The 15,949-nt window shown below is 36.1% G+C and overlaps 1 protein-coding gene across 18 annotated transcripts in view; it reads right to left on the bottom strand.

The window, feature by feature from the left end:
* CSNK1G1 (casein kinase 1 gamma 1) overlaps positions 1 to 15,949 on the bottom strand; it is a 197,664-nt gene that overhangs the window by 78,158 nt on the left and 103,557 nt on the right. For all 18 annotated transcript variants that reach the window (XR_014313405.1, XM_082737254.1, XM_082737265.1 and 15 more), the window contains 2 exons: positions 7,695 to 7,735; positions 1,617 to 1,686 (listed from right to left, as the gene is read on the bottom strand). Coding sequence is in view for 17 of the 18 variants with exons in the window: in XM_082737254.1 (XP_082593380.1) it covers positions 1,617 to 1,686; positions 7,695 to 7,735 (111 nt within the window). In the remaining variant the exon portion in view is untranslated. The remainder of the gene's footprint in view (positions 1 to 1,616; positions 1,687 to 7,694; positions 7,736 to 15,949) is intronic.

Below are 15,949 nucleotides of genomic sequence, written 5' to 3'. Positions count from 1 at the left end.
AGCTGCCTTCGGCTCGGGTCATGATCCCAGAGTCCTGGGATCGAGTCCCGCATCGGGCTCCTTGCTCAGCAGGGAGCCTGCTTCTCCCTCTGCCTCTGCCTGCCATTCTGTCTGCCTGTACTCGCTCGCTCCCTCTCTCTCTCTCTGATAAATAAAATCTTAAAAAAAAAAAAAAAAAAAAAAAAAAAGAATCTGCAATATTCTCCTGTATTCAGGAACAGCACAGATGCTATTCCTACATAACAGGTTCATGAAATTTTTCACTACATATTGAAAAGGGAAGATTGGCCTATTGGATGGGTATACTGGGAAGGGCTTACAGAGGAAATCCTACAGACTGGCCTGGTCACCTTCCACAGGCCCCCTCAAACTTCTAAGGTGGGCTGGATCTAGAATGTTTTTACTTGAGCCTTAGATTTGTGAAACATGTATAAACATATTTAATTAAAAATGAGCTATGATAATTGTCACCCTGAAATTTACAAAAACAGGAACAACATAACAGTGAACTTTAAAAGTTTAGTTCTGGCAAGACAAGACTCAAGTTACACAAATGCTCTGTGAACTCAGGTTCAATCTTAAATCTTATCTTAAATCCTATGCCTGGAACATTCCATATTGAAGGATATAATCAATAAACAAATATATGCTGAGAGGCTATTGTAATCAAGAGCCCATTCAGGTTCAATGAAAGACAGATGTCCATCTTGGCCCTACTAGGTCATGATTATGGCCGATTACTGCCATAGCCAGGATATAAGACCACTTGGTTCTTAAATAATTCTACATAATCTAGGAAGAGAAATTCAAATTCCTTCAGCAGTACTTCCAATAGTGGTACTTGAAATAAAAACATGTTTCAATCATATAAAGCTGTCAGACTGAAGTAGGCATACAGTAAAGGAATGTTGACACTGTCAAACAATGAAACTAGTGCTGAACAATTTTGTCTTTTGCAAGAGGTGTCCTATAGATATAACCTCTTTAGGGTTGGTAACATTTACATAGTCAAGATATTTTTCTCGAAGCCAGTAAGATATTTCAGAAATTAGAGCTTTTAGGTAAAAAACAGGTATATTTTTAAAAATTACAAATCTAATTAAAAAATCTTCAAAGGTCACAGATTAATACAATAGCATAAGATAGATCTTCCAAATTAAGAGAACAATGGATAAAATGACAGTGTTATGGTATTTCGAACGTGTATTTTAGTAGTTATTTAGTAGTTATCTTTAAAACAGATATATAGTCTCAGTACGATAAAATACTGCTTGCAAGTTACCAAACCCTCTTCCTTTCTTTTAGTATAAAGAAATGAAAAGAGAAGGAAACTACCAAAAATCAATACCTCATACAATGTGTATTTCAGGTGGGTGAAAGCATTCAAAGGCTGATTTGTGGGCATGCTCATGGCACAGATCCCCAATCACCTGTCCCTTCAAGGAGCCAGAGAATAAGTAGCTTGAGTTAACTATGTTTATTTACCTACTCAGCAAACAGGGGAGATATACAGTCTGGTAAAAAAAGGCCAACTGGACAAGAAAATCTGCAAACTTCTGGGCTTTCAGCTAAGCTATATGCTAACTAAGCACATGGAGAAAACAGACTTGACTTACCTGCACTGCCGAGCTGTTTATAAAACCTGTACTCTAAATGAAGCTGTGGAGCACGTGATTTTATTGGTTCCTGAAACCCAAGAAGAGAAATTGTGATCAGATGTAGACAAATAAAATTTTTCCGTTCCTAGGTTTTCAAAGTAAACCAGGGCTAAGACCACTTAATATTTTAGAGATGATATTCATATATGATAGCATTTTCTTACCACAATTTCTCTTTGAAAGCACAGCTAGGGGAAGATGAAGCTGAAGTACATACAATTCCTTCACGGATATTTAAGTACAATTATTCTGTGTGAGACATCATTCAAGAATAGCTCCCTCACCATGAAATATTCTCCTGAAATGTATTCTCCTAGGAAACCGATGCCAAACCTTTTAATTAAAGATGAGCATGTATTCCCTGCCTGTTTTATTATGAATTTTGGGTGATAAACAGTATTATTTTTTTAGAAAAATAATACATGCTCAGAAAAAAATTCCAAATACACAAAAATTAGGAAGAGACTAAAAGTAATCTGGGATCCTATCATTTTAAAGAAAAGCACTATTAACATTTGGTGAATGTCCTTCTAAATATTTACACATATATTTAGATATAATACAGACTTGGAAATATATTTAAAATGAATGAGATACTATATTTTTCTTCCATGTCTTTAAATTCAACAACATAATGATGACATCTTCCTATGGCAGTAAATAGCTTCATATATATATATATATATATATATATATATATATATATATATATATTTTTTTTTTTTTTTTTTTTTTTTTTTAAATAGGCTCCATGCCCAAGGTAGGGCCTGAACTCATGACCTTGAGACCAAGAGTCATATGCCCTACCAACTGAGTAAAGCTTTATATAAATTTTAATGGCTGTAGTATTTCCCTGTATGTGTGTGTTGTGTGTGTACACATATATGAAAACTTTTGGATGTTTTGACTGTTTTCAGTTTTCATTATTATGAATAATCCTGGAGGAACATTATATGCACATGTATTTTTACACTCAAGAAAATTAAAGATTGTAAATATGATTAAAATATGTATCTTAAAAAAAGTAAAATAAAATATGTACCCTTAATCAATATGATGTTCAAGTTTGCAAAAATAGTGTTTTTAAGACCCTGGGGATAAAACAGCCAAACTACCATTTTGCTCTACATTGAACTTTAAGAACTAGCTGGTTAACTGTTCTGAACTGACATTACACTGGGCAACTAGTTAACAAGAAAATCAAACATTACCCTGGAAAGTAGATCTACATACCCAATAGGATAGCTATTATCAAAACCATAGAAAATAAGTGTTCATGAGGATGTAGAGAAACTGGACCCCTGTGCATTGCTGGTGGGGATGTGCAATGGTACAGCTATTATGGAAAACAATATGGAAGTTCCTCCAAAAATTAAACAAAGAATTACCATATGATCCAGCAATTCTACTTTTGCATACATACCTGAAAAAACTGAAAGCAGGGACTCAAACTGATATTTATATGCCCATGTTCATAGCAACATTATTTACAATAATCAAAAGGTGGAAGTGACCCAAGTACCCAGCAACACTCGAAGAAACAAACTGTGATTACATTTTGTTACACGCAAGCACATGTACTTGTACCCACACAATATTATTCAGCCATGAAAATGAAAGACATCTGGATACATACTACAACATGGATGAACCCTGAAGACATTATGCTAAGCAAACAAAGCCAGACACAAAAGGTCAAATACTACATGATTCACTAATAAGAGGTACCTAGAGTAGTCAAATTTATAGAGACAGAAAGTTAAATGGTGGTTGCCAGGGGCTATGAGGGAGGAGATGGACAGTCAGTGTTTAATACAGAATTTCAGCTGAGGAAGATGAAAAAGTTCTAGGGAAGGATGGTGGCAATGGTTGCCCAGTGTGAAATGTACTTAATGCCACAGAGCAACACACTTAAAAATGGGTTAAAATGGAAAATTCTAGATAAAATTCTAACAGATACATGATTTTTAAATTTTCTCTCCTATTCCATGGGTTGCCTTCTCACTGTATTCAGAGTCCTTTAATACAAAAAAGTTAATTTTTACAAAGTCCAATCAATCTCCTTCCTTCCTTGTGCTTTTTGTGTCATCTAAAAAATCACCGCCAAATCCAATGTCATGAAGCTTTTCCCCTAAATTTTCTTCTAAGAGATTTATAGTTTTGGTTCTTATATTTAGATATTTGATCCATTTTGAGTTACTTTTTTATGTCTGATGTAAGGTAAGGGTTCAGCTTCAATGCATGTGGATATCGGGTTTTCCTAACAATATTTGTGCAAAAAACTGTCCTTTCTCCAGTGAATGGTTACTTGTCCTTTTTTTAAGACCGGCTCAAAAGGAGATCCCATAGTTTCCCTTGATAATTTATCCTGATGTTAAAAACATTTCATGATTTCAAGAAGGGGGTGGGATTATGGACATTGCGGAGGGTATGTGCTTTGGTGAGTGCTGTGAAGTGTGTAAACCTGGTGATTCACAGACCTGTACCCCTGGGGATAAAAATATATGTTTATAAAAAAAAAAAAAAGAAAGGACCAATACCCAACTTTTGTAGCAACATGGACGGGACTGGAAGAGATTATTATGCTGAGTGAAATAAGTCAAGCAGAGAGAGTCAATTATCATATGGTTTCACTTATTTGTGGAGCATAACAAATAGCATGGAGGACATGGGGAGTTAGAGAGGAGAAGGGAGTTGGGGGAAATTGGAAGGGGAGGTGAACCATGAGAGACTATGGACTCTGAAAAACAATCTGAGGGTTTTGAAGGGGTGGGGGTTGGGAGGTTGGGGTACTAGGTGGTGGGTATTATAAAGGGCACGAATTGCATGGAGCACTGGGTGTGGTGAAAAATAATGAATACTGTTATGCTGAAAATAAAAAATAAATTAAATTAAAAAAAAAAAAAAAACATTTCATGATTTCAAAGGTCTTTATATGTAGCTTAAATCTCCACAACTGAAACTTCTTTTCTGTCCCCGACAAAAATGAAATAGCTCCTCAATAACCAGTGAATACTATAACTACTATCTTCAAATAACAAAACTACTCAATCATTTCTTAGACTTTCTTTATTCGGGCAAAGTAATTTCAATCCCTTTCCTCACTGGTCCTATTTTTCAGTTCTTTGATCATCTTTGAAGGCTCTTCCTGAACCCACTTGTTTTCTACATTTTTCTTAAGATATAGAATCCATAAATCACAGAATTCAGAAATTTCCTTGAAGTTATCTAGTCTATCCCTTTGCTTCTGGGAAGGCTGAAATAGTTCATATCCCTAGTGAGCTCCATGAAAGAACTCATATCCTTCTTTGATTATAAAATCAGCAATCATCAGAGTTGAATTTCAAGCTTCTCAAGATTCTTGTAGTCAAAAGAAAAAGTACATAAGACTAATTACACTGTAAAGTCACTTCTTTATTCATTTATGTCGTCAAACAGAGAAGGATCACTGTTGAGAGTCTCCATTTGGCTTTAGATCTTCTACTGTAGCACCAGTAAAGCAGCCAGTTGTGAAATTTGTCCTTCAGAAAAATCCCTAATAATTCACAAGGATCCAAACAGAAACGGGACAACAAATTAATATGGAACCAGAGATTGATCTTTCTGGAGGTTTGTTCCTGGAGAAAGTCTTTGGGATTCTGACAAACCACAAGGAGCAATGAATGAAAAAGCCTTCTTCAAACACAATACTCTAAAACTTCACTGTGGATATCTTGATCGGAAATACTTGATCTGATGGGGGGTAACTAAGCTAACAGATTAAAAAACACAAAAGTTCTTTAGAGTTGCAAGGCTGAAAGTGGACATAGATGTCACATATATTCAGACATGAGGAGCTCTTTATCACAGATGAAAGGACTTATACCCTTTGGCCAACCCCTTTAGCATACAGCTGAAGCCTGCTCAGACAATTAGAGCTTCAAGGTGCTCTTCTGGAAGCACTATAAAAAAAGTACATTATAAACACTCAATCTACGTCTTATGGAATGGAAGGTGGCAAGATTAGGAGCATGGAGAGAATTTTTTTTCTTTTTTAACAGCTGTTAGAAAACTTCTGTTAAAAAGAACCCGAGAAATCTCAGTGATGGGGTAAAGGAAGGGCTCATTATACTATTTTATGTTGTATATGATTTTTTTAAAAGGTTCCTAGAAATCTTAGAAACAAAAGCCCACAGTGAAGATCCAAACAAAGTAGAAAGAAAACAGTACCAGCAGGGCTTCCTTATATTTCTGTGCCAGATGCTGATTACATTTCCACAGAGGGCTGGCTATTTGCCAGAATCACGGTTATTCTGGAACACACATGTCTGCCTGAAATCCTAAACCAACAGCAGACGGCTACCTTGTAGGACTATAATGTTTAATGCAAATTTTGCTGTTACAATGAAAAGAGCTCAATTACTGCCCTCATATCGCCCATGGAGAACACAGCCCAACAGCAAGAGAGAAGGCCCATAGGCAAGATTGTTATCCTATAAAAAGCCTTTATTTAAGATTTATTTGAAAGAGAAATGAGCACCACACTAGATGATATGAAGTCTATTTTTAGCTTTCCCTCTTGCCCATACAAAGTAGAATAAAGTTTAATAAACTACAAGTGAAATGCAGTAATCCATTATGAGAACAATATGTAATAAACTTATCTAATGAGATTAACTAGTATGAACTTGGAAGAAGAAATCTAAATAGAAAAGACTGTCCCTAACAAAAAGCCTCTAGAGAAGTCTTGATAAATAATGGGAAAATAAGAAAGATATATAGCATTGAGACAGTATTTTAAAGTGTTTCAGGAACTGCTTCCTCCTGTTACTAGTCCAACTTACTGAAGCAGTAAAACAGAAAAATTAAAAACAAAAACAAAAGAACAGATGAACTAGGGAACACTTTTACAGAACCAAATTCCTATAAATAAAAAATATGGTTACTCCTTTGATATTCAATCTGAGAAAATATTTGGCCTGCATTGTTACATGTATTACCTGTCTTCCTGCTCCCCTTTCTCCAACAAGAGTTCCAAGTCAGCAAACATAAGAAAACACTTGGTTCCCTAGCAGCTACCTGCTCTAAGCCCTGCTTCCTGTCCATGTCTTTGTAGAGAAACCGATCTGGTAACTGTCTGATAATTGTCTTCAAAAGACAACTCTGATTTTTCTATAAACTGAGAAGCTCAATCAACACACAGAGCAGGTGTGGATGTGGTTAAGTGCAATTTGTGAGAAAAGAACAGCATTATCACAATTATCACACCATACTTCCTTCAATCATTAACTCCTCTGTCTTCTAACTAATAAAGCCCCAAACTGCCTGTAAATCCTGGGAAACTTACTAGGAAGACAAACATTTACACAGTATCATAGAAACTAGTCATCTGACATCACATATGACTAGAAATGATTTTGTTTGACCTTAAATATAAGATAAAGAATTTTCTTCTACAATTACCCTTCCTCAAAAATAACATATTTTTTAAAACAGGATGTTATCTTTAATGACCACTTTACTTATTTACAAGATTAGTATTGACAAAACCAAGTCAACTTTTTGTTTCAAATATGAATACAAGATTTTCACATTTGACAGTTTTTAAGGCTATGATTTGATGATCAGATTTGGTTCTCTACTACTAAGTATATTAATAAGTACCTTACATTTTAAAAATGAATTAGTCACAATCATGCAAAAGGAAATGAAAATTTTCAGTGATTTTATCTTTTAAAATAGCACTGTAAAAGTTACAAAATTCACAGAAATTACAAATCTTCCAGTGTCTTTCTTCCAGCTATTTTTTAATAACTATTTTTTGATTCATTGCTACTGAAACTATAGTTGGCAACATCTAACTACACAGCATTACACGGTATATAGCGATTCATCACTGTAATACTATATATGGTTGAAGGAAAGTGACTATGTGGGAACATATGCAAAGGAGAAAAAATTAATATTTTTGTGAATACTTACAACTATTCCCTGTAAAAAAATATGTGAGGGTAAGAGCACCAAAACATAATTACCACAAATACAAATTTTACTCACCAGTTTGATAGCTACATATTCATTGGTGTAGAGATTTTTACCTAGGGGAAAATAGAATGTATATGTTTTAGTGACATTTATTTTGGGAAATGCAAAGCAAAATCTTAGCTTACAGGGTCATGAGAAAGGTCACATTCCCAATGCTACTCACATATATGAAACATGATTTATAAGCAAAAAGCTAAACAGAGATAATGAGACCCAGTAAGACAAGACTAGAAACCACTCGAGGATTTGGAAATTTAAGTTAGGCATGAGAACTTAAAAAGAAGAAAACAAATTTCTTTTCTCTCTCATATACACATTTTGTTATTTATTATTTCCCAACTAGTAAACTATGAAGCAAACCAAGAAACGCCAGACTGTCAAAAACACACATTTTTAACTTTTGGCACAATAAACACAAACCCCTCAATTTTAAAAACTCACTAACAAATGGGGATTATATATTATTTGTCACGGTATTTAGTGTCACATTGGCAAAAAGGACAGTGTGAAATAAAACCAATTACTGCCCATCCTCCTTTTGGAAGACTCATCTCAGTAGATGATTTTCAAAGCTGCTGTGATTCTTCACCAGAACTCTAGCTCTTTATGAGCAGAAAACAGCTCTCCACCTGGACAACACTTAGACATCTCAAAGTTCTTCTTGCAATATTAACAACTTTTCCTCTCAACTTCTCCAGCTGTATAAATGGAACCAATATTCTCCTAGACGTCTAAAGTGCCTGGAGGGAGGATGAGGATGAAAGCAGCAATTAACCACTTGGTAAGCCTGTGTTCCACACTGGGTACTTAGCCACCCTCACCTACCCATCTCTACTGATTCTTGAAGGCTAATTTTAATTCCTCCTGAGTGTTTAGTTATGGCATTGGACTTCACATTTCTTCTTATAGATCTGTCCTATCTTAATCAGCTAGGTTATAAATATCTTGAGGGTAGAAATTTTATCTGATGATTCTCTCAATGTCCTATGGTGCTTAAGACCATGTTCTGCACATCTCAAAGACACCCAAAACCTTGACTAATGAAAAGTTACTGGCACATATAGTGTAACTATTATTTAAATAATATATGGAAGTAAATGTTATATTTATACATATACATGGACATATATGTACACAGTTGAATATATATGCACGGAAAAGGATATAGAAAGATGTACATTAAGGTATTAAAATGACTGTTTCTTAGTATTTTGATTTTTTTGTTTTTATAATGAACAAAAAGCTGCTTGCAATATAAGTTCCTATTTTAACCAGGATTTAGACAACAGATGGCCCTTTACAAATCATACCATTATATTTTTAATACTGCTGTCAGGTTGCCAAGCACCTTTATGTGTCAAAGAGCATATTAATTTAGGAGTAACTTTTGTCTGCAAATAACATAATAAAGAGGACTCAGAGATTGCCAGAGAAATACCTAAGAAACCATTTTAAGATGAACAACTTCTTTTTTTAGAAGTGAAAGTAGAAAACAGGTATTTTTCCTCTATATATTAATTGCATTAAGCTTCTAAAAGTTAATTTGTGTTTCTGATTAATCCTCTCACCAAAAACATTTTTAAAAATGTATTTGATGCAACTGTGAAAAGGATACTAATAACTGGGTGCAGATAGTTGAAGTAGAAGCAGCCAATAGAGGTATATTAGAACTCCAACTTCGGCAGGCATCTCATATCTGTGTGGATTCTCTACATGTACACAATTAAATTTTATTTTCTCCAAAACCAGGAGTAGCACCTGAGTGACTCAGTGGGTTAAGCCTCTGCCTTCGGCTCAGGTCATGATCCCAGAGTCCTGGGACTGAGCCCGTGTTGGGCTCTCTGCTCAGCAGGGAGTCTGCTTCTCCCTCTCTCCCTACTCCTCCCCCTGCTCATGCCTGCACTTGGTCTCTTTCTCTCAAAACATATAAATAATCTTTAAAAAACAAAACAAAAAAACTCCAACTTGGCCACAGACTTCTCCCACACCAGATACAATACTGCATAAAGATTTTTCAGGACAGCTCTTCCTGACACAGTATAAGCACTGCTATTATGACCCAAAACCAACTTTGGCACAAGTCTGACCCTAAAAATTTAGTATCACTTAGAAGAAAATGGTCAAATTTAAACTTGTAAACATGGGGGCGCCTGGGTGGCTCAGTGGGTTAAATTAAAGCCTCTGCCTTCGGCTCAGGTCGTGATCCCAGGGTCATGGGATCTAGTTCCACATCGGGCTCTCTGCTTAGCAGGGAGCCTGTTTCCTCCTCTCTCTCTGCCTGTTTTTCTACCTACTTGTGATCTCTGTCTGTCAAATAAATGAATAAAATCTTTAAAAAATTTGTAAACATGTTTAGGAGTCTTTATGATTTGGACACCACCCTTTCCACCCCCTGCCCAGCCAGTTTTTTTTTTTTTTTTCCAGCCAGTTTTTTTAACAGTAAGAATTCCAATGGGGAGTAGAGGCACCAAAATTCACACCTTACACATTTAAAGTACAACATACCCTTACTGTCAAAGAATTAACCTTTGAAGTACATGCTTAACCTAACAGGTCTTCAATTCCACAGATACAACCCTTAAGTGAAGTAAGGTGATGGTGTACATGTAAGAGTAATAAACATAGATTCTGATCTGTGAGCAAGAAAAGAGAGAAGGCAGTTTAGGATTTCTTGGGGAAGATATTCTTTTCTTTCTTGTCCCCATCTACATCCCCCATCCGCACCGCCTGGCTAAAGTCTTAAAAAATGAGTTGGATTTTAATAGCTGAAAAAGGGGGAAAGGCAACCCAAGGCAAAAAAACACTACGAAAAAACAAAAAAGCGATGAAGTAGAGGTAGTCTAACAATGAAAGGTGGTCTGGGAGTCAATGAACTATAAGTTGCATCATGAGCATCAGGATGGAGCAGGAATAGGGAAAAGAGTGCTTAGGGTAACAAAGGAGACTAGAAAAGTAAGGCTCAAACCACACAGGAAAAATCCTCAATGCCATCTTAAAGTTTAAAACAAAAAATTTTTGTAGGGTAGTGACATGACCAGATCTGTGATTATGAATAACCATTTGTGAGGAAGCATAAACGATGAACTAGAAAATAAGAGACCACAGGTGCATGGGCAATGCAGCTGGTTAAGCCTCCAACTCTTGGTTTCAGCTCAGGTGGCAGTATCAGTGTTGTGAGATCAAGCCCTGCATCGGGCTCCATGCTCAGTGCGGAGTCTGCTTAAGATTCTCTCTCCTGCTCCTTCTGCCCCTCTCCCTCATTGCTTGCTCTCTCAATCTAAAATACATCTTTTTTTTTTTTTATTAAAGATTTTATTTATTTATTTGACAGAGAGAAATCACAAGTAGGCAGAGAGGCAGGCAGAGAGAGAGAGAGGAGGAAGCAGGCTCCCTGCTGAGCAGAGAGCCCGATGCGGGACTCGATCCCAGGACCCTGAGATCATGACCTGAGCCGAAGGCAGCGGCTTAACCACTGAGCCACCCAGGCGCCCATCTTTTTTTTTTTTTTTTAAGATTTTATTTATTTATTTGACTGAGTGAGAGAGCAAGAGAGGGAACACAAGCAGGGGGAGTGGAAGAGGGAGAAGCAGGCTCCCCTTGGAGCAAGGAGCCTGATGCAAAACTTGATCCCAGACCCTGGGATCATAACCTGAGCCAAAGGCAGACACATAATGACTGAGCAACCCAGACACCCAAATAAACAAATTTTTTTTTTAAAAGAATGAAAGATAAATAAAATCTTTAAAAAAAAAGAAGTAAAGAAAAATAAGAGACCAAAGGTAGGGGAAAGCATTTGTACATTTAATACCCAGCCTATGCAGATATCAGACATCTAACACTTAGTTCTCACCCTGCAGAGACTGTATTCTAGGTCCTCATACAGGGCCTTACACAGGTGGCTCTATTATTAAATTAATCACATAATATGACAAGTTATAAGAAAAATATGAACAAGTCAATATAGGAGATTGGATGAGGGAGGGTAAAGCATTCCACCACAAGAGGCATTTGAGGGAAGGCTCACAGAGGAGACAATAAAGGGTATATAATAAAATACTAATTTTATTAGTATTAGTAATAATACTAATAGTGAGGTGAATAGTGGATAGTGAGGTGGAAACATGATAGAAATTGTGCAGAATCCAATATACTCTGGGTAAGCCAATATGAATTAAGCACAAGTATATGGACAGAAATGGTGAGAAGTAAAGCCAGAAAGATCCAATAGGGACAGGTGAATAACCCTGAATGCCAGCTTCTTACTCTAAGGTATATACAACCATGTGTATATGGAGAGGTGTCAGGCCATAACATATACAAATAAAACAAAAATTTCCTAGATCTTCACTTTTCTTTGAAGATTTGGGGAAAATCTTTTGTATAGTTAAAAAGTTATTAGAGAAATTGCACAGATTTCATTTGAAGAAAAAAAACGCAAGAGTTTAAGGAAATCCCAAGCATTTATGGATGTACTTCTTCCAGAGGCCACAGGGGTCTCACCAATCAGTGGGGAAACTTTCTCATTTTCCCTGTGTTCATCTGGGTGGCCCAGCTTTCACAATGTATATCACTTACATCTCTTATGAGCCACGTGTTGCCAGGGAAAGAGGTGATTTAGCCATCCAACCTCTATAGACTTGCCACTAAGTTCTTTTTTTACTCCAGCATCCTTGCTAGAGTTCCTAGTGTCTCCAATTCTTGAGCTTAACTGGTGTATTTTATATTACTAACTGGCCAAACCTTTCAATCATTGGTTTTTTCTGGACTGCTCAGTCAGTTACCACTTGACTACCTGCTTTCCAGCTTCCAAAATTTTAACATTTCTTTTTTTTTTTTTTTTTAAAGATTTATTTATTTATTTATTTGACAGATAGAGATCACAAGTAGGCAGAGAGGCAGGTGGAAAGAGAGGAGGAAGCAGGCTCCCTGCTGAGCAGAGAGCCTGATGTGGGGCTCAATCCCAGGACCCTGGGATCATGACCTGAGCCAAAGGCAGAGGCTTTAACCCACTGAGCCACCAAGGCACCCCTTGTTAACCTTTCTCACCTGTTTTCCTCTTCTCTCCCACATTTTTTTTTTTTTTTGGTTCTTTGTGGTTTTATGACTCAAAAGGTCAAAAAGAATGTTCAACTCAACTTCTTATTCCTAGTAACAAACACAGTATTTGATATATAATAGGTAACAGATGCTAGCTGCAGTGAACCAAATTAACACACAGAGAAGGTTCTTCTGAGAAAGTTCTAGGATAATAAAAAAAAGAAGTCTAGTTTACAATCAGATATGGATAATTCTAAATGCAAATACAGGAGTTTTGACTTCCTTATTCAGCTTGCTGTGAAACCAACAAAGGTCTTGTGCTAAGAGAAAAAGCATAATGGTGAAATACTAATTATTAATCTGGCCCCAAAGTATAAAGTAAAAGAGAGAAGAATACTTAGAGAGATGATGAAGGGGAAGCTTTGATAACAGAACACTTAAAAAATAACATCTACCATGCCTAGCATGATTATGAGCATTACATGAGTTAGAATATGTGAAACTTCTTTACAAGCTGCTAGGTGCTAGATAAACCTAATTTTTATTTTATTGCAGGGTATGGGCCAATATTTCCTGGCAGAAAACGACTTAAAAATACGATTTATAATTAAGGCATTTCAAAGAAAAAAACTAATAATCTTTGGATTAGATGTAAAAGTGGGGGATAAGGAAAAGAGAAGGGTCAAAAATGATATCTCCATTAGTGGAGAACAGAAAGAGAACCAAGAGAGGAAGCAACCTTCCACTCTTCCATGATGATGCCTCCTTCCAAGTTCCCACTAAATCTAAAAGTAACAAGACAATTACGAAACATCTTTCAGTTTCAACTTTCATACCTATATAAAAAATACAATCACAGAAACATAATGAATGAGACAGACTATGTTAACATGAAATGTGATGGCTGATACATCACAAAATATTGCTTGTGTTTGCTAACCTTCTCTGGGGGCACCAAAAGAACTGAACACATGTCACCCTCTTACAAAGCAATTATCCTTATTCCTAAGAAGTAATGGAGGTGACTGGATAATTCTCTTGAGCTATGCATCAGTCAAATGAATTCCTCTGCCAGAGGGCATCATTAAGACTGAACAGGCCAACACAAAATGCAGCCATGTGGAAAGCTAGACAATCACTCAGCCACTATCCTCCTCAGTGATGTACATACTCAAAAATGTTTCTCTGAAGACTTACAAAAATAGAGGATTAAAATCCTGCCCATTTAAATGAATGGCTGCTGCGGCTGAAATGTATTTATTAAGTATATATATTTAAAACATTATCAATAACTGTGAGGAAGACAGGCAGTTTAATGGACAGCAAAGTACCATCGATGAGATGGCACAATCCCAAGCACTCAAAGCTTTTAGAATCTGTTGCACAAAATCCACAATGCTTCCCACGCTCACTTCCTGGCTCTGAGTTCTTTTATTGTTAATGGAAATGAAACTGCATTACATAGCAGCTTCTGGAGCTTTATATCTAAACACAGCCCTTTTGAAGCAGCAGTCCTCGATGTGATGCTGCCCATAAAACCCACTGCATGAAGACGTCCTATTGCAGTAAGTCACCTACAGAGACAACATTTACCGTAAGCTTCATCAGACACAGCATTATTTCAAAGAACCAGCAGGTCTCAGTTCTCAGAGTCACACTGATAAAGGAACATACAGCCTCAGGTTCCCAGTTTAGTTAGATCTCCAGCTGTCACATTTTCTTGCCCTAAAGTGAAAGTAGTACATTTATAAATTACTACCTAGAACTTGTAAAAAAAAAAAATCCAGCCAAATGAACTTGGGGTACTTTTGTGTTAAAACAAGAAACCACTTTTATGTAACTCAGATTGGTTACCGTGTCTATTTAGGGTAAAGAGGACAGACTGGCCTAATACCTTCAGCACCCAGAGAATATTTTTTTAAGCAGGCAGTATGATTAGGGGTAAGAAGATAACAAAACGGCACTACAACTTTAAAGAAAAAAACCACATGTCATTTTCATTTTTATTAACTTAATTCTACTAGTATATTAGTATAATGTGCAGAATTATTTCCCAAATGGTTAGCAGTTAACAGCAAAAATAAAATTTCTCTTTGTGCTAAATTTTCTGAAGGACTTACTTGTCAGTATCAGTAGTATATTATTAAAAAACTTACTACATCTTGCTTGACACTTTTGACAGCATAGAGTATGTTTACTAGTAATATGCAAAAACATGTCTATTTTATTTTAAAGATGTCTATTTTAAACAATATTAAAATGTCTTCTTAACTGCAGGACATGATCCATTAGTGGAGTGTGACATAAATCAATACACGGGATCCTGACCAACATGTTCTTTGAAGAAAACCAGTGTAATATAAAAAAATACAGTATACCACACTTAGCAAGGATATGATTTCATGAAATGTTTGTTGCAGATATACATACATATGAAATTGCATATGCACTGGATCGCAATATAATTTATTTAGTGTGGGTCATAGTAAAAAAAAATAAAAGCCATCAATAAAAGCCTTCCAGCAATACCTGGCTCACTCAAGTGGCAGAGTGTGCAAGTCTTGATCTCAAGGTCATGAATTCAACCAAAACAACAAGATACTTAGGAATAAACCTAACCAAAGATGTAAAAGACCTGAACTCTGAAAACTATAAGACACGGATGAAAGAAACTGAAGACAACACAAAGAAATGGAAAAACATTCCATGCTCATGGATTGGAAGAACAAATATTGTCAAAATGTCTATACTACGCAAAGCAATCTGCACCTTTAATGCAATCCTTATCAAAATACCATCAGCATTTTTCACAGAGCTAGAACAAATAACCCTAAAATTTATATGGAACCACAAAAGACCCCGAATAGCCAAAGCAAAAAAAGAAAAAGAAAAGTAAAGCTGGAGGCATCACAACTCTAGACTTCAAATTAAATTACAAAGCTGTAGTAATCAAAACAGTATGGTACCGGCACAAAAACAGATACACAGATCAAAGAAACAGAATAGAGAACCCAGAAATGAAACCACAACTATGTCATCTATTAACCTTTGACAAAGTTGGAAAGAATATCTAATGGGAAAAACACAGTCTCTTTAACAAATGGTGTAGGGAAATTCAGTAGCAACGTGCAAAAGAATGAAACTGGACCACTTTCTTACACCATACACAAAAATCAATTTAAAATGGATTAAAGACCTAAATGTGAGACTTGAAACCATAAAAATCTCAG

The sequence above is a fragment of the Mustela nivalis genome, assembly GCF_964662115.1.
Source record: "Mustela nivalis genome assembly, chromosome: 6".
In the NCBI taxonomy this organism is placed as follows: Eukaryota; Metazoa; Chordata; class Mammalia; order Carnivora; family Mustelidae; genus Mustela; species Mustela nivalis.
Note: the sequence above shows the minus strand (reverse complement) of the source record. Positions and strands in the feature narration are given on the sequence as shown.